Below are 24575 nucleotides of genomic sequence, written 5' to 3'. Positions count from 1 at the left end.
ACTGGGTAGGAACTGGGCCACATAACAGGAGGTGAGCGGCAGGTGAGTGAAGCTTCATCTATATTCACAGCCGTTCCCCAGCACGAGCATCACGGTCTCAGCTCCACCTCAGATCATCGGGCATTAGATTCTCGGAGGAGCACCGGTCCCTGGTGTCAGAAAGGTTGGGGACTGCTGTTCTAACCTACAGAACTGTGAGCTGATAATGGGTGTACTTTAAGCTGCTAAATTTGTGGTCATTTGTTACATGGCATAGCTAGCTAATATGTGAGCCGTCAAGGTTTACAGTGAGGACAGGAAAGATGGCAAGATGAGCCCATGGAACATGACTCTACCATCTGATCGCAAGAAACTGCTGCCCACCATTCTGTTTCCTCACCTCCTGGGGCCAGACCAGCTTCAACCATGTGAATGAGGGAGCTGCATGAGGCTGTTCAGTATAGACCTGGACCCAACTGGTGACGCGTGCTCAGCTGCCTGGCAAATCCGGGCTGCTAGCCTCTGACTTGTTGCATGAGAAAGAAACTTCTACTGTATGCCAGACAAGGGCCTGATCCCCCGCCCCCCCCAACACACACTCTTTTGCTGTCCTGAGCTTCATCCTCTCTCCCTGCTCTTCTTTCTTGCTCTCTTCTGTGGCTCCTCCGGCTCCACCTTCACCTGCATGTTCCCCACCTGTCACGGTGTTTGTCCTCAACTTGCTCCCCTCTGCTGGGCAGTGTCCCCCTGGAAGCGATTGACCTCCCTCCCCAAAATCCCTCACCTCTCCAGCAACTTTCAGCCTTGGTTCCTCCTCCTCCTTTTCCTTGAAGACCCTGGAAGGAGCCTGCGTTCTTGAAGTTCGGTGTCCCTTCCTCCTGACACCCCAGTGGTTCAGCTGGGTGGGGCCCTGACCTTCAGGTTCAGCACCTGAATTTCTGACTCTGCAGGAGGATGTGCCCAGCCTTCTGCCAGTTCCTTTCCTGACTTCCTTCTCTCTGCTGATCTGCTGTCCCATCAGATGCCAAGTCACATCTCCCTTCAGGCCTTCGAAACCCACTCCAGGTGGGGGACCCTGACCATTCCATCAAAGATGCCCTGCTCAGGGTGGCCAGTGGTGACCTGTCAGGAAATCCACCAGTCACTCTCAGTCCTCATCTTCCCTGGCTGCTGGGGAGCCCGACGCGCTGGGTCCCTCCTCCTGGAGACACCCTGGGTCCAGGTCTCTGCCCACCTGTCTGGCTACACCTTGTTGGTCCCTTCTAACACTGGCCTTGCCATGGGCTTGGTCTCTGGGGGTCTCTCGGCTCACACTCATCCCCTTGGAGAGTTTGTCTAGTCCTCCTGGCTTAAATTCTGTCAGCAACTGACGCCTCTTGGCTTTTCATCTCCAGCTCTTACGGCCATGCCACCCTGAATGTGCCCGATCCCCTTTGATCTCAGACGCTAGGCAGGGTCAGGCCTGGTTAGTACTTGGATGAGAGACCACCTAGGAAGACCAGATGCTGTAGGTTTATTTTAAAAAACAATTATAATAAAAAGAAAAAAGACTCATCTCCTCGTTCACCTCACCTTCAGAACCTTCTCGGTGAGCCCTTCCCACCACTGGAAGTGTAAGCTCACAGCCCCTGCCCACCCCATGGCTCCACATGCCATAGCCAGTGCTGTCCTCCCTTCGCCCCTAACCTGCCCCTCCTGCCTCTTCCCTGTCTCAGGCAACGGCCCTGCCCCCAAGTCAAGGGTGGTCTTGCCTCCCCCCAGTTGTGCCCTATCCTACACCCCACATCTATTCCATCAACCATGCAGTTGGCTCAGCTCCCAAGAAATAGCCAGAATCTGAACACTTCATACCCTTTCAGTCAGGGTTGCCCACCTGTGTTCACCTGGATTAAGTCAGTAGCCTCCACTCTGGCCTCTTTCCCATCCATTCTCCTCACTGTGGCCAGAGGGGCCTGTTGAAATGTGAGCGGGGTGGGGCCCCTCCTCTTCTCCCTGTGCTGCACAGTGCCCCCCTCACTCAGAGGGCAACTCAGTTCAACGCAGCTCCAGATGGTATCCAACCCCAGGACCTTTGCACCTGCTGGTCCCTCTCCTTGGGGCACTTTTCCCTCAGGCATCCACGTGACTCGATTCGTCTTCTTCAGAACCTCCTAGGGGAGGCCTCCCTCACTAGAAGTAAACTGCCATGCCCCCGATGTTTAGAGTGGTGGCTAAGACACAGGAGGCGAGCACTAGATGTTTGCCGAGTCAGTGGGTGAGCTGGTGAAGATCAGGACAGGGCAGTGGCCCCTCCACTTTTGGGGCAGCGAAAGGGATTCCCAGCTGCCCACCGGCTCTTCCCTCAGAGGCCCTGCCTCCATCCTGCTTTACCCCTCAGCTCCTGCCCCTGACCCCCTTACCCTTGGCAATCTTGATGTCCAGGGCAGTGCGGATTAGAGCCATGAGGGTAGAATTGAAGTGGACAGTGTTGTCATCAGCGACGGGCAGATCCATCCGCAGTAGTCTCTGCACAAAGCCAAAGGCGAGGGCAGTCATTCCCAAGCACCCCTCCCCCTCCCCCATGAGCCAGACCCGCCCAACCCAGGGAGCCCCAGGAAGAACTCTGAAGGCAGCAGCTAGGGTGCCCCCTCCCTCAGGTTACCTGTCCCAGCGCTCCATTTCCTGACTTCCTCTGGTGGCCTGTCAGGAGGGCACTGGGGGCTCTCCTATGCCATCAGCCCCTGCCCCTTCCTCTCCCGCCCCCTAGACCCCAGAGCTGGCATTTCCAGGTGGGTCCAGAGCCTTGCCCTGCCCCAGAGTTCTTCTGGATGGCTCCGTTCCGTTCTGACCCCAAAGAAGAAGCGCACAAGCCAGATCACAGCAGACATGCAGCAGCCAGGCAGAGGGGTCCAGGCCACAGCCGCCTGGGGCCGCTGGCTCCCCGCCCCCATCCCCGCTTGGCCCTGATCAGACCAAATGGGCACAGACCACATAATTCCTCTGAGAAGCAGCAGGCAGGCGGCCCCCCACTGATGGGGTGGGCCCCTCGCAGACATGCAGCGAGGTGGCCATGACACACAGAATGGCAGACAGGCGCATGCAGACGGAATCTCGAGACTCATTCATAGCTCCGTGGAAAGTGTATCTCAGGGCAGTCTGGATCTTGGCTCTGTGCGATGGCGGGGGTAGGGGTGAAAGGAGTTCCCGTGGCCGAGGGAAGAAAAGACTCCCTGTGTCCCAGGCAGGGGCTCTGGCCCCCAGGATTGGTGACATGGGAGAGGATGCCAGGTTGGTATGCACCAGCCCAGGCTGACGTGGGACAGAGATGGGGGTTGAGGGTGACTTTGGGGTTCACCTGGGGATTCAGACACATATCAGCAGGAAACAGAGGTGGAGATGGGGAGAAGGGTGTCAAACCCGGAGTAGGCCGGGAGAGGGGGGTTGGGGGGGAGGGGTAGGAGGGAGGCAGTAGATGGAAACATACAGACTGGGCTGTTGCGCGTAACTGTGCGGGTTGTGCGCTGCACCAAGGGATCCCCATCTTAGAAATCGTAGATTTGTGTATTTAAATGACAGCTTCCCAGCTGCTAGCAAAAAACTGTCTGGTTCTCACCATGCCGCTGGATTGCAATTTTGCACCAGACAAAGTGTTCTGTGGAAAGGGTGCTCTTTTCAAATTTGCACGAAGGTGCCTTCGGTTCATGGCGGCACCACACCGTGGCTGGAAAGGAAGGGCTCCCCTTTCTCTCCAGCGTGTGGGTGTGTATGTGGGTGCACGCCCACACACGCACACTCAGGCAAGGAGGGACCAACAGGAGGGACAAGAGGACAACTAGAGAGAGGAGGGACCAGTGCGGGAATATTTGAGATGCAAGTGGGATAGCCTCATCCAGGCCTTGAAGGAGGGGTGTAGGGAGGGACGAGGAAGAGGAATGAGGTTGTGGGGAGGCAGGAAGGAATGGCATGACCGGGGAGGGAGGGCTCTTGCAGACAGAGGGTGGGCCAAGGTGGATGGGAGAATGGGATGATGGGGTCATCTTTTTTGGGGGAGGACTTTAAAGGTCATCTCTGAACACCTTGTGGATGAGTTGGAGGAAACAGAGCATCTGTCCTTGGGTGCCAAGGGAGATTCCGGGATGGGGTCTAGAGGGGTGGCCTGGCCCAGCCGCCTGGCGGCAGGACCCTCGCTTCTTCAGCCAGCATGCACCACCACCCCCGGTCGGCCATGGTGCCTGCCCGCCCCAGGCTCCCGCCAAGGCAGCGTGCATGGCCTGCATCAGGGTGCCACGGTCCAGGGGTCCAGCTGCGGCCCGCCTGCCCACTCTGGAACAATGGAGAGGCATTTTGGGGTGTCTCGGGGGGAGATAGGTGGCATAGGGACAGGGGCTGGGGAAGCAATCTAGGGGGAGGGGGGACTGGGGAGGAGAGGCTGTGGGTATTCTTTGGGATGTCTTGGATCCCCCAAGGCCTTAGGTCAGAGATCAGCTTCAGGAGTGTGTGTGTAGGAGGCTGCTGGACCTGGGGCTCAAGATACAGAAGATGGGGCCAGGGCCTCACCTTATTGGGGGCCAAAGCCCCCCTGCTGAAAGGTACCTGCCCCGGCCTGGGAGTGAAGACTGCTCTGGGTGGGTAGAAGGGAGGCAAGGTGGTGACCACCCCACCCCCAGGCATGTTTGTTTCCAATTTGGTTCCCTGGGACCAGATGCGAGGGGACCTGGGGATTCCCCTCCTCCTCCCTCCGGCATGTCGGCCATAATGGAGTCTCAAAACACCAAGACACACTCATCAGAAAGGACGGACACAGTGTGCTGCTGAGAGTCAAGGGATGGTCATGATCCATTTACTTGAGGAGGAAAGGAAAGAAAAAAAAAAAGAAAAAAAGAAAAAAAGAAGAGGCACGCTGGAAAAAGAGACTCGGCTGGTTGTTCCTGGCCAGCACTGAAAAATCCCCAGTGCCCGGACGTCGGTGGTCAGCAAAGGTAATCTACCTTGTAAGCCACTCTGGCCGGACACTTCTTCCCCAGACCCAGGGGCGGAGACATGTGTCTCAGCATCTGATACATGTCCGGGTAAGGCATGCGGCCCCTGGCAGCACCGAAAACAAAAACGGGAGTGGGGACAGAGAATCAAAGGAAGGGCGGGTGGAGGGCGGGGAGGACACGGAAGAAAAAACAAAAAAGAAAAAACCAAAACCAAAACCACAAGAGCCGAAAAAATACAGAAAGAAAGATGTAGAGAACAATAAAATAGGTATTTCAAATAAATAGAAAAGAGGAGGGAAAAAATGGAAGAAAAGGGAATTAAAAAAAGATTATTTCACTGCTCATGAGCAGGGAGAGAGAGAGAAAAGAGGAAAGTCAGATTCGGTTTTGACTCTGAGCTATGGTTCTGGTGGAGTGTGGAGGGAATGGGGGGTGGTTCTCATTTTGGGGGGCCTGGAGCAATGTTTTGGTTCGCCATTCTTTTAAAAATTGGGTCAAGTTCTCCGGTTTGGCTGAGGCTGGTCTCTGAGGGGGCCTAGATGGGGAGGAGGGGCTGGGGTGGTGGGAGAAGGGCTGGGGGCTTCAGGAAGCAAAGGGTGGAGCGGGAGAGAGTGGAGGTGATGGTGGGGGGCACGAAGCAAAGTTACGATCCCCCCGGATGTGTCTGATTTGGGGTGCCGTTGAGACCCTGGGATGGGCAGCTTCAGCTAAGAGCAAGCAGAATGGCTGAAGGGAACGGAGAGGTATGTTCCATGCTTCATCGAGTCTACGTGACTGCATTCTGTTGGCTAAGAGAATTTTCTAGTTTAATGCAAGAGAGAGATGGCTCTGTTTTTTTTTTTTTTCTGGAGATATATATATATATATATGAAATATATATATTGAAGAACCCCAAGCCACACTCATTCCATGGATGCTAGCAGGTTTTAGTGGAAATCAAACCTTGCAAGCAACCCTATGAGGACATTTCTTGCCTAAGCCGAGAGGGGGAGATATTACACGCAATAAACTGTACATATCCTTATAATGAATCCGACCACTGAAAGGAGAAGAGAGGGGATTAGTGGAGGCACGGAGGTCAAGCTGCCCTCACGCTGGCTCCCTGAGCACACAGTGAGGTTGTGACGCCAGGGGCTGGGGAACCCCTGGCTCGAAGGGGTTGGGAAGACTTGGGACGAGTGAAGGTCCCTGAGACGTTCCCTCTTGCAGACCCTGGGGGGCGGGGCAGAAGGTTTCGGCTGGGGTGTGCCAAGAGCTCTGGGCTGAGGGCACCTCCCCCAGGGCTCTCTCTGCACCTCCCTCCTTCACAATCTACATGGGCTACACGAGTGGGGGAGCTCATGGAATAGAGTACAGGGGGACAGCATCCAATTGCTGTGACCTAAAATTAAAAGAGGAAGAGTTAGGAACCAGCCGAAAGTCAAGTCCCAGACCCGCAGCTCACCCCAGCTTCTCAGTCTCGTGGAGGACTTGTCTGGGGCTGCAGGAATAGCTAGGAAAGACTCTTTCTTGCCTTCCTTGAGAGTCCTCCCCTCCAATGCTCAGGTGCTCATTAATGCAGCGTGCATGGCCTGCATCAGGGTGCCACGGTCCAGGGGTCCAGCTGCGGCCCGCCTAGCCTGAACTAGAATCTTTAGTCAGTGGCTAATGGGCTCTGAGCATCAGGCTGGCACCTCTGAGTGTCCTGCAAGTGCCTGGTGTTGAGCAGGGGCTCAGTACACATGCACGGAGCAGAGTCGACCCTCTGAAATCACCAGCAGGTGGCACCCTGGTGCCTATGGAGTTGAGAGAGATCACTCCTTTTTGTGAGCATGAAGATGTGAAGGCCACTAAGGCTCTGTGTCTTCTTTCCTGGACTTGTGTGATCACCTACTCCAGGGTCCTGGGATCTCAGCAGAAGCTGAGTTCCGTCACCCTGATCTTTCAGCCAATCCTATCTGCCAAGGGAGCTCTCCCCATAATCCCAGGAGAATTGAGGCTGAGAAGCCTCCGGCTTCCTCTCTGGGGCCTAGCAAACTTGTCCTCATCATCTGGAGGCCTCACCGTGAGGGGCGGGAGAGACTCATAGGTGGTGAACTTCTCATGGCTGACTTCCTCATCTCTAGAACGCCTGGGGCTTGGGCAGGGGTGGTACCCAAAGCATTTAACCTGGGGTGTGGGAAGGTGCTGCTTCTCATCACCTTCCTTCAGACTGACCCCCCTGAGGTCCCTGCTCACTCCCCAGGGACCCAACACCCCAAAGTCTGGAGCCTTACCTAGCCAGGGCTCCAGGTTTAGAGAAAGGTGGGTGGTGTGGCTAGAGGATCTGGGGTGACTCCTTACCATGCTGCGGGGTCGTACTCGGCCCAGACACGCACGTACTCATCCAGGTGGTGGGGCCCCAGGATGGAGGAATCTCGAGTGAGGTACTCAAAGTTGTCCATGATAACGGCGACAAAGAGGTTCAGCATCTGTGGGGACCACAAGGGCCAAAGGGTCATGGGGAGAGCGAGGTCCATCCAAACACATATACACAGAGGCCCAGGGGCGGGGGGAAGATTAAGAAAAGGAAACAGAAAGAGAAAAAAATGGGGAGACAGGGAGGAAGGACACATGCTCATACAAGGAGCCCAGGCAGAGAGATGGAGAAATGCAGATGGGGAAGAAAGAAAGACAGAAATAGAGAAAGATGGAGACAGAGAGTTGGAGAGAGAGGGAGAGAGGTCATATAAAATAGAGGCAACACCAAGGGGACCATTATGACTCCAAATCCTTCCATACCTGGCCTCTATCAAGGCCAAAGTGAGGGCTCCATGTGGGCAAGAAACTTGTCACATTCTCAGCCCTGGCACAAAATAAGCACTCAGCAAATATTTCTTGGCTGGATGGATGAATGGATGGATGGATGCATTTTTCTGCCCTCATCTGCAACTGGTAGCTCCTTTTCATGGGTTCTAGTCCTTGGCACATGGAGAGCTTGCATCGGTCTTGCCTCCAGGCTTTTACAAATGTTGTTCCTTTAGTGAACACCATGATTTTTCTCTCTTTGGGTAACACCACCTGGGAAACCCCCTTCTCACGCTTAGAAGCCATGGTTGAGTGTGGCTGACTCCCATCTCATTGCTCCATAAGAGGTGGCCATATAACTGAGGATTGTGATCGGTTAGGGAGGAGCACATGCCCCAAGGTGGCCAATGAGAGCCTTCCCTGGGATTTTTTCTGGCACTCTGTCAGCCATCCTGCCTCTATAAGGAAAAAGTATGAGAATAAGGCCAGTGTGGAGAATAGGAAAGAGAACAGTGTCAGCTTGCCTGGATCTGGCCTCATCTGGACTTTTTGGTTACACAAGTTAGTGAACTGCATATTTTGCTTAAGTCAGTTTCTGTTAAGTTTCTATTACTTGCAACTTATTTGATGACTCTGTGGTTGAATTACTGCTCACTATCCCTGTAGACCGCTCTGAAATCTTTCTTCTCTCTGTCTGAATCTCCCCATCAAAGCACATACGGGATTGTGTACTGACTTGTTTGCCCATCACCCTTGCAAACTGAGAGAACTGTGCTTTCTCCTCACATCCCCAGTGCCTAGCATATGGGCTGGTATATAGCAGGTATTAAATAAAGATTTAGGTATAAACCTAATAGGTGATTAATAAATGACCTGTAATTCTAGATGTCCTTAGCTATAGTGACTGTTTTTAATTCATCATTTCATGATATTGATTGGGTACCTGCTGTATGCTAATTATTGCCTTAGCTGATGGTCAAGTGTTGTGATGTTGCTAGGGTGACTGCCCTTCCCAGGTAGGCTGCATTATAAGATCTTGTCCCTATATGCACCCATAGCTTCTTGGGCAAGGGTGGTCATTTGAGTAGGGGCTGGGATGGTCTGTTCAGCTTGTCTCTTCTGGGAATCTGGAACTGGGCAATGGACCCTCTGGGTTAGTGACTGTGATACAGAGACTGTACGTCTTCCAGTGTGAGGTCACTGGTCTGAAGAGGGTGGGTGTGTTGGGCCTTTACTGGTGTTTGGGCCAGGATCTACAAACCGTATCTCCCATACTACCTCTAGTACTGCAGCAGCTGGCTTCTTACATCCAGTGGGAGCCACATTCAGGAGGCAAAGAGGAGAGGAGGGGGAGGAGAGGAGACACATTCTGCTTCCAGCAAGGGTCTACCTTGTGGGTTTAACTGTGTTCCCCAAAAGACATGTTCGAATCCTGAACCTTGATACCTGTGACTGTGTGTGACCTTATTTGGAAAAAGGGTCTCCGTGCGTATCATCAAGTTAAGCTGAGGTTAGACCGTATTAGAGTGGGCCTTAAATTCAGTATTACTACTGTCCTCATGAGAGGGAAATCTGGACACTGACACACAGGGAGAAGGCCACGTGATGACAGAGGGGAGACTGGAGAGATGTTGCCACAAGCCAAGGAACGCCTGGGGCTACCAGAAGCTGGAAGAGGCCAGGAAGGATCCCCCTAGAGGCTTTGGAGGGAGTCTGGCCCTGCAAACACCTTGACTGGACTTCTAGCTTCCAGAACTGTGGGAGGATAAATTTCTGTTGTGTTAAGCCACCAAGTTTGTGGTACTTGGTCACACCAGCCACAAGAAACTAGTACTGTTGGCAGCTGCCCTGGGGGAGGAGATAGCTAGGGTGCCAGCATTCCCTGGGGCGGGGGGGTATCAGGGGCACTCAGGTCATTCAGTAATACCCTCTTTTCCTTTTAACACCCCAGCCCTGGCATTCCTGCAGTTAGTAATCCCTGGTAATCTCAGTGCTATCCGTTTGGTTTTTCAACCCTATGTAGGCAATCTCTGTATTTAATCGCATCTGCTTGAAATACCTAGATAGTGTCTTGACTGCTCCAGGGAGAGCAGAGAACAAAAAAGGTTTGTAGAGATTGAGGCCCCAGAGAGAGGGAGAAAGTGAGAGCAGGATGGAGCAGGCAGCTGCTGTGATTCCCCATCACCTCTCTCTCTCTCTCTCTCACAGCTATCGAGCAATCTATCTCTCTATCATCTATCTATATCTATCATGTATCTATATCCATCATCAATCAATCAATCATCTAATTCATCATCTATCATCTTTTTTTCCTTCTATCTATCCATCCATCCATTTTTTTTTCCTTTCCTGATTTTTATCTTTTACAGTGTTTCTTATCCTCAGGTCTTATAAGATTCCTTCTTCTGGCAAATTCATCTTTTACTTGTGAAAATCCATTCCATCCCTTGCAAAGCCCCAATTCCCAGAGAACGTTTATGTGGTTGATTTTTTCTTGCCTCTTGATTGTACAGAGGAAGGCACCCAGCTCTCAAGAGAAAAGGTGGGAGTCTCCCACAGTTGAGCTAAACGGGTCCAGGGACCAGCTCTCAGCTCCACTAGGTTTTCCCTCAGGATACCTAGTGGGTCTCCAATGAGGAAATTCTGCCCCTTTTCCCCAGGGGACATTTGACAATGTCTGCAGACATTTTTGGTTGTCACAACTGGGAGGGCAGTGGGGCATGTACTACTGGCATCTAGTGGGATGAGCTCTTGAACATCTTGTCATGTACAGAACAAGAGTGCTGCGGGTGAGAAACCCTGGGTAATCTGATCCCAGGCTGGCTCCGAGAAGCTTGGAGGGAGCAAGTCTGCAACAAAGCTACATTCTAGAGGAACCCAGACCCCTGAGATGGAGCCACTTCTAGGGAGCTCACCCCCACATGTCCACGGACTCACCAAAAACGAGCAGAGGAAGATGAAGGAAACGAAGTAAAAATAAGCAAACTCATTGCCACACTCGGGAGTCAGGATGCCAGAGTTCTTATCACATGGCTTCCCACTGAGGCAGGAAAGCATGATGTTGTGCCAAGCCTCCCCGGTGGCACTCCTGAGGACAGAGAGGGGTCGTCAGGGACCTGGGCACACAGCCCTGGACACCAATGCCTCCCAGGGAACAGAGCAACTGGGTTAAGCACTTGGACTCTGGCACTGGGTTCGAGTCCAAGGTAAGTCACCTCTCCTCTCTGGGAGTTCAGAGAGGGGATTCTCATCCTTGGCTGTGCATTAGAGCCCATGGGATGCCAATGTCTCACTCCCACAAACTTGGATTCAACGGGTCTGGGGTGGGGCCTGAGGACACAGGCGTGTTTAAAAGACTTCCCTCCTTCCAGGTGACTGTCCTCTCTTACTTTCCCTGTAGGTAACTCTGCTGCAGGCACACTGTGCTCCTCCCCGTCTTCCAACATGCCAGTCCCGCTTCTCGCTCAGGGCCTTTGCACTTGCCACACCCTCTGCCTGGGCTGCCCTGTTCCAGATAACCACAGAGCTCCCTCCCTTGCCTATTTCTCTCAGATATCAACCCCCTCCAGGGATCGGTCCTCCATTCCTTTTTCTTTGTTTAATGAGAAAAAAAATTTATTACGCCAAACATACATAAAGCTGATTGTGTTAAGCATTTTCAAAAGTATAATTCGATGGCATTAACCACATTCACAATGATGTGCAACCATCGCCACGATCCACCTCTAGAATCTTTTTATCATCCTGAATTGAAAATTTGTGCCCATTAAACAATAACTCCCCATTCTCCTCTCCCCCAGCTCCTGGGAATCTCTATTCTTTTTTTTTCCCCCTCCATGAGTTTGTCCATTTTAGGTACCTCTTGTAAGTAAAATGATACATTATTTGTTCTCCTGTGCCTTAATTTCTCTCTTAATCTTGAATTTTACATTCTTCTAGTATGCACTATAAATTGATTTCTGATTATCTCCCCCACAGGGATATAAGCTTCCATAGGGCAGAGAACATTGTCTCTGCTTTGTTTCCAGTACCTACAGCAGTGCTTGGCACATAGTAGGTGCTCAATAAACCTCCCACAAATGAATGAAAGAACTCTAATGTGCAGCTAGCATTAAGTATCACGCCTGAGTCTGTCTGTGAGATGTGGATGCTAAGAATCATCACCTCACAGGATGGTCAGGAAGACTCAGTAAAACGATGCCCGAAAACGCCTTCTAGGACTGAGTTCCTTGTCCTTCAGCAACTGCCCTGCCAGGATCTCTTGGTCTCCCACGCCCATTCCAAGCCTCCCCGGAACAGAAGGTAGAGGGCACTCACGCCACACCGCAAAAGAAAGAAAAGGACACTCCCCCCCCCCCCCCCCCCCCCGCCCCGGAAGAACCGGCTAAGGGCACGCCCCCACCCCCTGCCCCAGAAGACAAGGATATGCCACTGCCACAAGGCTGAAGACACACCCCCTCAAGGAAAGGAAAAGGACTACCCCCCTCACCGGAAGAGAAGCATGAGGGCCTGGAAAAAGGTCCGGAAGTTATTGTGCTCAGTGATCTGGAACTCATCCTCGTCACTGTCCTCGTCCTCCACGTCGATACCGATGTTGCCAAACACCTGGGGGAATTGGAGGGTAATGACCAGGGGCAGCTGTGCCCCTAAGTCGCTCCAGGGAAACTCTGTTCAACCCCCATGGCTGCCTCTCCGAACAGTGCTCCTTTGAACCACCTATGGCTAAGAGTGGCGACCCTCTTTAGGAGGCTCTGGGAACATCGGGAGGCCAGTGCTCACCTGCATCCCGATGATGGCGTAGATGAAGAAAAGCATGGCAATCAGCAGACAGACATATGGCAGAGCCTGGTGGGAAGGAAGTCAGACAAGAGCCTTGCAGATAACAGATTCTCAGCAAGGAGCACCACAGAGGCGTTTCTAGCCTGCATTCTAGATTCAGCTAGAGTCGGGGATGGGGGCTTTTGCTTTTCTTCTCAGCCCTGGGCTGGTGGAGGGGCAGTGGCTCACCTTGAACGACTGCACAAAGGTCCAGAGAAGAATTCGGATGGTGTAACCTTGACGGAGGAGTTTGATGAGGCGAGCAGCTCGGAAGAGGCGGAGGAAGCTCAGGTTGATGAAGTTATTCTGGGGAAACGGAGAAAGAGGGGTGACCATCTACCCACCCCCAGGGGCTCAGAGCCATCACCACTCACAGAGGCCCCTACATGAAGCCAACCAACAGGAAAAAGCAAGCCAGACCCCAAATAAGGAGGGAGAGGAGAGAAAGCACTATTAATGCAATGGTGCTGAGGAAAAAACTTGAAAAAGGAACAACGTGGGGTGGGGTTGGGAGAGGGTGGGAAGGAGGAAAAAGCATCAACTCAAAAAGCATAAACCCTCCCTGCCAGCCCCACCCGCAACGGGGAAGAGGAAAGAAAAAGGAAGGAAGAGAAAGGAACAGGGGTGGGGTGGGCAGGAAGAAATAACAAAAGAACAAGGAAAAGAAAATATATCCGAATCATCCAATCAGGAAAAAAATCGAGATGGTTTTTGTTTCTCCCAACAACCAAATGCACTGAGACGATAGGACACAAGCAGGTCAAATTGCCGAATCCATCACACGTGTACGATGCACAAACACCAGGGCGGGGTGGGGAGAGCCAGCACGCTCAGGCCTGGTGGGCATGTGCGGGTTCCAAGGGCATGTTATGCTCCAGGCCAGAAATGCATCTGTTGTGGGACTCACTGGGCACCTTGCCCTGCCCTGCCGAGTGGCCCACCCGCTCCTGCCCGCCCTGACCTCACCCCATGGCCAAGAGGACTTGAGCCAATTGGAGAAGTGGAAGAGCATCTTTTCTTACCCCCTTGGCGAGCGGGCATGGGGAGGACAGGAGGGAGCTGGGGCTGTTCGGCTGCAGGGTGAGTCCTCGCTGCCCGCTGAGTCGGAGAAGATGCATTTGGGGCCCTTTTCCCCCCTCAGGGATGGCTTCTCAGCTTCTGGGGCTGGGTGGAGTAGCACGGGACCAGGCCTGCGGGAAGCAGGAAGTACGCAGCGCCCGTGGGTGGGTGAGCTCACCATTAGCCCAGGCCCACCGAGGGGCCGGTGCTGGGGGCGGGGAGGTGGGGCCATCCCTGCCCCCAGGACCTCCCTGGGTGGCCCCTATCTCTGCTCAAAGACCCCATCTAGTCACTGCCTCTACCTCCTCCCTCCCAAGCCAGAACCCTGGGGCCAAACAGCTGGGGGGTGAGGGAGGCAGCCAGCCAGAGATGATGGTCATTATGTGACTGTTCCAGGACTTGCCTGCTGGGGCCTCGGGATGCTGGTGGGAGACAAGGTGCTAGAAGTCACAAGTGGACCAAATCTGGTCAACGAAGTTATTTTGTTTGGCCTGAGCAATTTTTAAAAATTAAAAAGTTGCCAGTATTTAAAAATCAGATTTCCCCCCCAAATTTGGCTTTCTGGAAAACTGGATCTGCTTCTGTCCTGGCAACAGTTAGTTGGGGCTCAGATGCAGCTGCCCCTCCTTGAAGCAGGCCATGTGTCCTCCAGTTTGCCAAGATCTCCATGTTCTAGAAATGATACCTGCTTTTCCAGCTCACAACCTCTGCTTGGACACCAGAGGCATTTGAGTTTGAGACTGTGGGCTCAGGCAGATATGGGAACCTCCCCTGCTCAAATGCCCAGCGGGTTGGAGGCAGAGAGGCCTTAATAGGACTCTGCACTATGGGACTTGGAGGAGCCCTACACACAGGCATGGAGCAAGACTTAAACCGGCCCAGCTCTCACCCCCAAATGGCACAGCGGTGACCGTATAGGTGGCCCTGATACCACTCCTATTGGTCTCAAAAGTTTGAATGATGAAATAAATGGGCATCTCACTTGACAGTTCCTGAGGGCTTCCCAGCTACCAGATCTCTATCTTCTGCTAACTCTGGCCTAGGAGCTGAGAGGCAGTGATGGGGGTTCAATGAATTTCTGGGGCTGGCAAGATGCCTGTGAGTTTGCTGGAAAGTCTAGGACACTCTCTGGGACACATCATTTGGCCTTGACATCTTTAAGATGGGGGAGCGAGCTGGGAGAGCCTACCCTAGCTCCACTGGGTCCGACTGCTGTGACAATGTCCCAAGTGCCTTGAGTAAGCCCCCAAACCCAGCTGAACTAAGAGAAAGTTACACTCTATGCCCCAATGACCTGACTCCCAGCCCTGCCTAGCCACCCAGCTCCACCTGGAGATGGAGCCGATGGCCCTGGTTTCCCCAGCCCCTTCCCACCCATCGCCAGAGTACAAGCCATCCCTTCCTGGGGTGGGACATAACATGTGGACGTGGCTCAGCATGCAGAGGTAGGCGGGCCCTGGAAGCAGCCTCAGGGGATCAGGGCAGAGTGAAGGGAGCCTGCCACCATGCAGGAGAAGCAAGGGGGTCTTGTAGGGAGACCGTGCAGAGAGCATGCTGCCCTTCTTGATGCTGAGGGAGAAGGGAGACACAGAGAGAGGTAAGGGGTGGAGATGAGAGGGGTACAGGTGACAGGGCAGGAGAAGGTGCTTGTCTGCGCTCATCCACGCCCCCTCCCCACCACACCTCTTCCCAAGGTCTGCATCAGGTCATGCAAGTGCTCACAGAACTTTCAGCGACTTCCCTCTTCCTAGCTTCCATCTTTACGTCCACAGCCCCCTAGAAGCAGCTGTCATCTCCTCCAACCCTGCCCTGTGCATCCCGGTGTTAGGACATGGGAACCACCCACAGACTCCAGAGAAATCCTGCTACTTGCAGGAAATTCTGCCACCTCCATCCCAGAGCTGACCCTGAGCTCCAGACCCCATAACCACCTGCCTACTTGACTTCTTCCAGAGCGTCCTTAAAGACACCTCAAGCCCACTGTGCCCACACTCATGCTTCTCCCCTGGTCTGGCCCTCTTTTGGAATTCCCTAACCTCCATCTTCCCATTCAAGGCAGACTCAAGTCCCTTGAGGTAGCTCTCTTCCTCTTGGCCCAGACTGGACATGCCCCCGGGGCCTGCAGAGGCTCGTGCTCTGTGGGCCTCCTCTGCTGTCTGCCTCCTGCACATCCCTCAATGGGATTCCTGGTGCCCACCTCCAGCCCACATTCCTGGTGCCAAACCACTCCGGGCTCTGCAGCCATAGTGATTGCATCTAACCTTGCTTCTGACCATGCCCTCTCTGCTCTAAATCCTCCCAGGCTCCTACAACAAGGTCCCAAGGGTTCTGCCCACACCTGCATTTCCTCTGGATCAGCCTTCCTCTGCCGTCTTTGTTCTAGCCATGTCCCTTCCCTTGCAGACTCCAACCTCTGCATGTTCCGTCCTGCCACTGGGCCTTTGCACATGCTGTCCCGGGCCCCAAATACCCTTTTCCCACTCTCTACTTTGTTAACCCTGCCCATCCTTCAGCTTGCAGCAGTTATAATTTCAAGTAGGTCTGAGGGGTGATTTGACCAACTCCTGCCTGTCCCACCTGACTGCAGGTGAGGTAGTGTCTACTTCTGCTCACCCCTCCACTCATGGCATCAAAATGGGGCTCATTAAATGTTTGGTGGATGAATGCATATGTACTGCTAGAAGGCAAGGGATCCCGGTGCAAAATGCCACTGGGGGCCTTTCAAAGGGGCTCAGGGGTGGATGAGAGGCAGATGGGGGTTAACAAAGTGAGGGATGTGCAGATGTGCAAGGAGCTGAATAAGGAAGGAGAGAGATGGAGACAGTGTGTGCTGAGGTGCGGGCTGGGTGTGCAGGGTGGACAGATGTAAGAAAGGGATAGTGTGTGTGCGCGCACGTGTGTGTGTGTGCGCGCGCGCGCGCGTGTGCAGTTGGGAGAGAGGAGGTCAGAAACAGCAAGGAAGAAGGGGGCATGTGTGTGCAGTGACTGTGTGTGAGTGGCACACGTGTGTGTGCAGACCAGGGCTTCAGGAGAGGGCCTCAGCTGGCCGGTCTGCCTGGAAGCAGCCTGACCCAGCCCCGACCGTTCTGAGACCCCTTTGCCTGAGAGTCTTTGGTTGCCCACTGGCTGTCCCTCGGACTTCCTCCATCAGACTTGGAGATTTTTGTCTCTGGCAGGCAAGCCCAAAGAGCTTGAGGGTTTGAGGTGAAGGATGGAAGGACCCTTCTTGGGGCCCAGGCTCCATGGAGCTCAGTGGGGGAGAGGAGTGACCTGAGGGTAGTTGAGGGTTCTGGTGTTAGATGTGTGTAAGTGATGGTGCAGGAGATCTGGCCAGCCGACCCATCCTGGCAAACCCATCCTTTTCTCTGCAAAAGACGCAAACCAAGCCAAACAGAAAACCCCAATTCAGAACCCGATGGAAACAAGGAGAGAGGGGAGGAAAGGGAGGAGGGAGTAAGGGGAGGGAGGAGAGGGAGATCCTGAGACTGCGGGAATGAGGGGTGGGGATGTGGGGAGAGAGACAGACAGACGGGGATGGGGTGCGTCAGGCATTCCGAGTCAGAAAGCCCAGGGCATGACGTGCAATGCTGATGCGAGAAGATGCGTTCACAGTTAATGTAAGGCATTTAGACTTCAGAAAGAAGTAAGACCAACCGGATTCTAGATGCAGATGTTGAAGATGGAGGGGGAGCAGGCGGGCGGGGACAGTTGGGGAGGCGTGTTCAGCGTTTTTTAGGTTGATTTGTAACCAGTGCCAAAAAACCAATGGGTTTCGGTTCCCGGGCGGGGAGTGGGGGTGGTGGTGGGTTGGGAGATAGTCATTGGTGTATGAACACACAGACCACGTCATGGATGAACAAATGAATTTCATAGTGCATTTTGATTGGATGAGTTTTTCAGACGGCGTTGTGCCAATATACAGTTTAAAGAGCAGGCATGAAAAGAGACAAGACAAGAAACACAGTCATTATCCATTGCACGCAGGGCAAACCCACGTCACCCCGGCCACTTGGGGGCAGCAGCTGAGGCCCAGTGAGTCTCAGGCCCTCTCTCCCCCAAACCCTGGGGACTTGCCCTCCCAAGCGTCTGGATCCTCCTGCCTCAGACCCGGTGGGCTTACCTGGGAGGCAGAAGGGCTGGCTATGGGCTCCTTGCCTGGCAGGCCTCCCCCACTCCAAGTTGGGAGTTTATCATCCTTAAAAGGGTCCAAACACCTACCCCTCTATCTTTCCCTCCAAATGATTCTAATCCAGAGCCAGGGGGCTGACTACCAACTACAATCTCAAGTTCATCTATAGTAATAATAGCAATAATAATAACCACCCTTTGTGAACTATTTAATTTCATGGTAGGCTCTGTGCCAAGCACTTCACATCAGTTACTCTGACTTGTTGAAATTTGCCATCTCCCTAGAATGCTGGCCCTGTGGGGGCAGAGGCATTCTTGTATACTTTGATTTGTTCACTGCTCTGTCTCCAGCACCCATGACAATTCCTGGCACACAGCAGGCGCTCAATGCATTATGAAATACATGAATGAATGTGAGGCTTGCAAAGATATGATGGCGTTGGTTGTGAAGATTATCCCCAGGTACAAGAAGAGGTTATACCATTGCCCAAGGTCAAACAGCTTGTAGAGGAAGCTGTTTGACTACTGCAATAGTCCCGATGTCCTTGAATTGGACCCCATGTCCCACCTGTCTTACAGCCAGAATAGGCTGTTGGGCTCCAGCCCTATGAATCTCTTACTAGCAACTGGAGATTTCAACCAGCTTCCTCCATCTGCCCTACTGGGGTGGTGGGCCACTCCTTCCAACTTCTTGACCCAGAGAGACATTGGTTCACGGCTGTCTTGAACTCAGCTGGACAGGAAGATATTTTGACTGCCAGTTGGAGCTCAGACCTCTTAGAAACTGAGGACAAAGATGAGGTCCAGGCTCTGGCCCTCAGCCGGGGGGGGGGGGGGCAACCCAATAGGGACAGCCTCTAGGTGGGCATGACCTCTTTAGAAGAAAGTGTCAGGTATGGGATGGGGAGAAGGGGGTCTTCTGGCTCACTGGAGCTGAAGGCAGACGTGTGGCCAAGATCATCAGAGAATGGCCCCCTCTTCTGAGCAGTTCCCAGCTTTGCCAGTTTTCCAGGATGCACGAGTTGGCCAACTGATCCCTTTCGGCTCGGGGCTCAGGTGGTGACATGCCAGGAAATACCAATGTGTCCTCAGCAGTCACCAGACCTGGCTGTGTGACCTTAGGTAGGTCTCTTACTTCCTCAAGCACTGAGCCTCAGTTTCCCCATCAGTGAAAACTGGGCAACACCCTTTTTCTCGGGCACCATCCCACCCAGATCTATTCTCTGCTCTTCTCTGACTGTTCCGAGCACCACCCCGCCCCCCGGATCCCTGGGTTCTGGCTCCCTTCTGGCTGGGCGTGGTGAATAGGAAGTGCTGACAGGAGACAGGGGGAGAGAAAGGCTGGGGTACTTCTCCCCGATGCTCTCTTCCTGCTTTGGCCCTTGTCTCTGTTAGGGACTCTGTTCCTTCAAGTCCACAGCTACCACCAGGATCCAGCTCAGGTTCCCTCCTGACTTCAGCGCCTGGGCAGGTAACAGCTCCTCACAGTGGCTGGATGATGGGTGCCTTCCCTTCCCCTCCCTCCGTAAGGAGCCCTTGCTTTCTGATTCATTTTAACCCTTCGAAGGAATTCTTTTATATACTGAGCCCTGACCTATACCATGAGCTAATCCATGTAAAATGTTTGGCGCAGTGCCTGCCACGCAGCAAGTGTGCCGTCCTTGTCAGCCATCATTATTTTTATTGCTATTATTACAAGGTGAATACCATGCCCGGGCCTTGGTTCTGACTCATTCTGCTCTTTTGCTCCCCCGTGAGGATATCCTACCCTGCTCTCAGTTTCCCCAGGACCCTCTCTAGCCTGGGCTCTCTGGCAAATAGCCAAGGAGGGGGTCTTGGACCCGAGCTCTGGGGCCCTGAGTCTTCCATACAAGGCAGGACAATGTGGCCTGTGGGGCCACTGCAGAGAGGTCCAGAGACCTCCATGTTGGGAACTCCTGGGTCAATAGAGAAGGGTGGATGTGCTAGGGACTCTCCTAAGGCCCTGGTGTCCCCTTTTTGGCCCAACGGCCACGGCTCCCTTCTGCACATGAACCAGAAGATGGTCAATTTACGCAGAATGGACTTGAAGCTGGATTCCTCTGGGACCCCAACAGTGTGTGAGGTTTGGGGTGGGGCTCAGCCTTAGATCCTTTAAGGGTCTCGGTTTTCTCAGTGCACTCAGCCACACGGTTTATTCATAAGCCAACAATAAAGGGGAGTTTGTATTGTAGCGCTGGCCCCATGGCCATGGCCTTGGGCACCCCTGTCTTCCCAAGTTGCCCTCCTGAGAGGCCACCCTTGCCCACGAGGACTCTGCTTCTCCCTCCTTGCTCAGGGCCAAGAGATAGCCCGAGGCAGCTAGGGCTGTGGGGACCTATTGCTTCTGGATGACCCCTTCCCCGTACCCTATGCCCAGCCAGGAGCTGCCCAGAGAGAAGCTGGTGGGAAACTTACCCCAAACTCAGTCACGAGGATGTCAGTGATGCTGCCCAGAACAGTCACAAAGTCGAAGATGTTCCAGGCATCACGGAAATAATTCTAGAATGGGGACCCACAAGACAGAGATGCCAACATAGAGCTCCATGCCTGGCCCCTCACGGCTGGTCTGGGGCACAGCTGCTGATCAGCCTAACAGTCTTGGTCATTTAAATAGCAAAGTGCTGCTGTACCAATTGCTCTGAGTTCCCCCTTCCTGGGACCTCAGGCCTGCCCTTGGCTCGCCTGGCCCCAGGGGGGCCCTCCAGGTCTCCCTTCAGCTCTGCTGGGAAGAAGACCCTCAGAAGGAAGAATTATTACCCATTTTACAAAAGGCAACAAGCTTAGAGAGTGAAATCACTCACCTGCCTGGCAGGCGAGCAGCATGGAGGTGCAGGGTCAGGATTTGAACTCAGGCCTGGGTAAGTCCAGAGTCTATGCTCAGGACTCCCCTGAATCAGGACTGTGTTTATAGCATACTCGTGATGAGAGCAGCCTCTGGCTTCAAAACCCAACTTTGCTACCGTCCAGCTGTGTGGCTATAGGTCAGTGACTTAATGTGTCTGGGCCTTCACTTCCTAATCTGGGGAAGAGGGACAGTAACCAGGGTGCAGAGGCCTTTGTGGCACATGCCAGGCTATTCATCCTGGCCCCCTTGTAGTTAGATGGGGCCACATGTCTAGTTCTGGCCAATGGGCTGTGAGCAGAGGCAATGTAAATCACTTCCTGGCCAGTGCAGGACTCGTCAGAACTCTTAACCCTGGCAACCTGTAACATTCCAGATGGGGACTGCTCCATGAGTCAGAGTAACTACAGGTAAAGAGCCCCGCTGATGAGTGTCAACAAAGCCTTAGCTGACTTAAGGGACTGAGATGTGGGGGTTGCTTGTTACTGTAGCATAACTTGATCTATCCCGACCGATGCATCCCTGGGCTAGGTGCCGGCCCAACTGAGACACGCAGGTGCAGTGTATTGCTGTTAAAATACTGCATGACGTCATGCGATTTGAGCCTCTACTGAGCAGCACCCCTGCCTGGACCTAAGAGTCTGGCTTTGACAGACGGCCCTCCCCTCAAAGCTTGGGATCCAGTCAGGTCAGGGCTCGGGCCCTATTCTGAGTGTTCAGCTCCTTCCCTGCGTGTCTGACCCTGCAGCAGCCAGCCCCTCTGCCTCACGGAGCACATGGACTTTGGAGCAGTGCTTTCCAGGATCAAATTCTTTCAGCATGTGTGAGTTTAATGTCCTTGGATTGCATGGGCCTTAGCGCCCTCTTCTGGAATATAAGGGTATAACAGCAATCAGATAATGTGAGTCTGAGCAGGATTTGGGATACAGTAGGTACTCAAAACATGGACGTTGTTTTACAATTGTGTAAAAGCAGTTCAGGTGCCACTGGCACTTTCGGTATTTTAGCAGGTGCTGCTGGGGCCCTATCCATATCCCCTCAATTTTGACTGCACACCTTCATTATTGTGCACTTTTGCTGGTGAATTAACATGTCTCTTGGGAGCAGCCCTTGATCATGGCTCTCTGCTGCCTCCTGGAGGTCCAAGGCAGAACTGCACTAAGTTGTCCACACTGGGAAATGGTTTTATAACACACCTTGTACTGGCTGCCTTCCCACCCTTGCCTCACTCCCCTTTTCCCTACGATGTTTCCTGGGCTCACCTCTCAGAGAAATTCCTTGCACTCAACCGTTGTCTCAGGATCTGCTTCTTGGGGAGCCCAAGTGAAGACAACTTCCTAGATGTCTGGCCACAGGCCTCGAGTCCCTGGACTAGAAAACTCCCCTCAATGGCCTAAATTCCACATGAGGAACTTGGGGCTTCATCTAAAACTGAAGGGGAAGCTCTGTGCAGCCTCTGTGGGATTGTTAGGGGTGGGGGAGAGGGAGCCCCAACCACCGGTCGAAAATCACTTCACCGCCAGAAAGAAGGTGGTCTGGAAATGGAAGATTTCTGACACAGCTGTGTTGGGCAGGGCCCATGGTACTCCCATTTTGCAGATGTGGACACAGGAGCAGAGACACAAAGTGCCTTGCTTTCAGCCACGCAGCTGGAAAAAGGCTGAGGCAAGATTTGCACCAGGTATGGGTGGGTGAGTCCCAGTTCTTCCCCATGCACATCCTGTGACTGGGCCCCAGGACTGGAACGTTAAGTTGGTGCCACTGTCCTGGCTGCAGGGTGCCTCCTCAGTCTGGCTGATGCTCAGTGCAGGGTCAGACAGCCTGGGCTGTACCTTGGACACCCCTAGGGCTAGTCATTACACATACAGGTTTAGGGGCCCCTACCTGACCAAGCAGATCAGAACCTCTGGTGGTGTGTGTCTGGGGCATGATTCAATTTTAAGAAATCAAGAAATCTCCGAATATTTCTGACAACTAGCAGAGCTAAGAGCCACTGCTTTGGAGGAGAAAGGAGGGGCAATGAGTTTTACTGTAACCCTTCCCGGCATTTGTTGAGCGCCTACTGCACCCAGGCTTCCTGACCTCAGTCTCCAGACACACATTATTTGCGTTTAGGGTTTGAGAGAAGCAGAGGATGGGCCCTTCCTGTGATGGAAGAGACAGAGGTGAGGTGACAGGGCCTGGATATGATTTGAATCGAGGTCTCTCTGGTGCTAAAGCTGATGCCCTTCACCACCTCGGAAAGCCAAGGTGAGAACTCAGGCTCCACACCCCAGATCCTGGCTGAGACCACGTGCTGTAGCTCATTCTCTTCAGAGAAACAGGCTAAGTGGGTGGTCAAGAGGGGAGACATCCTGTTTCCAGTCTCTGCTCAGCCAGTCACTGGGGACCTTCTCAAAGTCACCTCAAGTCATGAGCCATTAAGCTCAGCCCTTCTTCACTTTTTTTGGTGTGTGTTGTGAACCTCCTCGGCCATCTTAGAAAACCTTCTGAGAGTAAGCTTTGTAAATGCATAAAATAAAAAACCCAGGATTGCAAGGACACCTGTTACTTCGAAATATGATAATCAAAATATTTTTAAAAATTGTGACCTAATGATGAATGCATTTTTTCACTAACATACTAAATAAGTTCTAGCTGTAGATTTAATAGCCACCAACATTTTGAAGCAATGATGAGTAAAAACTAAGTGAGGTACCTGCAATGTCTCTAACGTACTAGGAAAATATCTGATCTTTATCACTGACACAGATCATATTGGTAATATTGTGGGGGTTTGTTGTCTGCCTTCAAGATGGAAGGAAATGCTAAGGTCCAGTTGGTGGCTGGTGAAAAATAAAGATGTAATTTTTTGACATCTAATTTCAGATCTCCCCACTCACAGATCCCTTTGGGGGTCAGTGGGCCTCATGCTGAGACTACCTGCATTGGTGGGAGATGAAATCAAGTGAGTGGGTCATGAACTGCATTAAAAAAAAAGGAAATGGAGCTGAGTAGAACAGACAATCAAGTTCAGGGCACGCTTAAGGGTTGCTGCTGATTTTGTGATAATTTCATTTTGATTGTCTATATGCACCTCTGTGTGCTGGGCTCTGTTGTAAATTCTGTTTCTCACTGTGGATTGCTGTTAGAGCAGTTCGAACGCCATAAATTTAGCCTGTCTGGATCTCAGTTCCTCAGTTTTGAGGAACGACTGAATAAATACGCGTCTCGCACACAGTAAGAGTCAACCCGTGTTGGGTGCCATCAGGGTTACTTGGTAAGCACAAGAACGCCTAAACAAAGCCTGTGGGCGTTGGAGGACTGAGGTTGGACATCTTGGGGCCAGGTGGGGAGACTGCCACCGAGCACCCAGTACCCCTCCGGGCTTTCTCTCAACCCACAGCTTTAGACTCAAAGCTATACTTACCAGAATCCCAAAAGCCATGACTTTCAGAAGACATTCCAGAGAGAAGAGGGAGGTGAAGACGATGTTGAATACCCTCAGAGCATTTTCATAAGCAAGCGAGGCCCCATAGAACTGCAGTAGGAAGGAGGAAGGGCAGGGGGGTCAGTGGGCGGCAGGGCCTGGGGAGGCGGCTTTATGGATGTCCTATCCCTGTGGCTGTCCTATTCCGGGGCAAGCGGGACTCATACTTGGTGTTCCTATTGACGACCTGTGGGGCTGACCTGGGCTCCAGGCGAGCTCTCACTTCAAAACAAAAACTCGTTTCTGGAATTTTGTCTTAGCATCGCAGACCCTGGGACAGCCTGGCTGACGGGGGCTCTGAAGCATCCTCTGTGCGATGCTTCCCTCACTGTCCCAGATCCCTCTTAATTTCTCCTTGTACATTCACATGGGACCACTCCCCAGACCAAGGTTTACATTTCCAGTAGCCCAGAGGGTTTCCTTGCATCTCCTCCCAGTCGACCACCTGCCCCACAGGTAACCACCACTCTGACTCCTTATGAAATATTCTTGCCCAAACTATTTAATCAGAGTCAAATCTATAAGCTTTAGA

General features: G+C 52.9%; 1 protein-coding gene and 1 pseudogene across 20 annotated transcripts in view; one reads left to right on the top strand and one right to left on the bottom strand.

Annotated features, from left to right (window-relative positions):
* Window positions 1–24575, bottom strand: part of CACNA1A (calcium voltage-gated channel subunit alpha1 A) — a 279186-nt gene that overhangs the window by 11318 nt on the left and 243293 nt on the right. For 12 of the 20 annotated variants that reach the window (XM_016162052.2, XM_016162063.2, XM_016162058.2 and 9 more), the window contains 10 exons: window positions 23984–24094; window positions 20148–20231; window positions 17238–17243; window positions 12714–12830; window positions 12486–12551; window positions 12196–12311; window positions 10644–10794; window positions 7263–7390; window positions 4947–5043; window positions 2379–2484 (listed from right to left, as the gene is read on the bottom strand). In XM_016162052.2, coding sequence (XP_016017538.1) covers window positions 2379–2484; window positions 4947–5043; window positions 7263–7390; window positions 10644–10794; window positions 12196–12311; window positions 12486–12551; window positions 12714–12830; window positions 17238–17243; window positions 20148–20231; window positions 23984–24094 — 982 coding nt within the window. Of the gene's footprint in view, window positions 1–2378; window positions 2485–4946; window positions 5044–5882; window positions 5980–7262; window positions 7391–10643; window positions 10795–12195; window positions 12312–12485; window positions 12552–12713; window positions 12831–17237; window positions 17244–20147; window positions 20232–23983; window positions 24095–24575 lie in introns of all 20 variants that reach the window. The other 8 variants (XM_016162057.2, XM_016162064.2, XM_016162060.2 and 5 more) reach the window with 3 other exon arrangements.
* On the top strand, window positions 1375–1493 carry LOC118612722 (annotated as a pseudogene).

This window comes from Rousettus aegyptiacus, unplaced genomic scaffold (genome assembly GCF_014176215.1).
Source record: "Rousettus aegyptiacus isolate mRouAeg1 unplaced genomic scaffold, mRouAeg1.p scaffold_m13_p_16, whole genome shotgun sequence".
In the NCBI taxonomy this organism is placed as follows: domain Eukaryota; kingdom Metazoa; phylum Chordata; class Mammalia; order Chiroptera; family Pteropodidae; genus Rousettus; species Rousettus aegyptiacus.
This window is presented reverse-complemented; position numbering and strand designations above follow the sequence as displayed.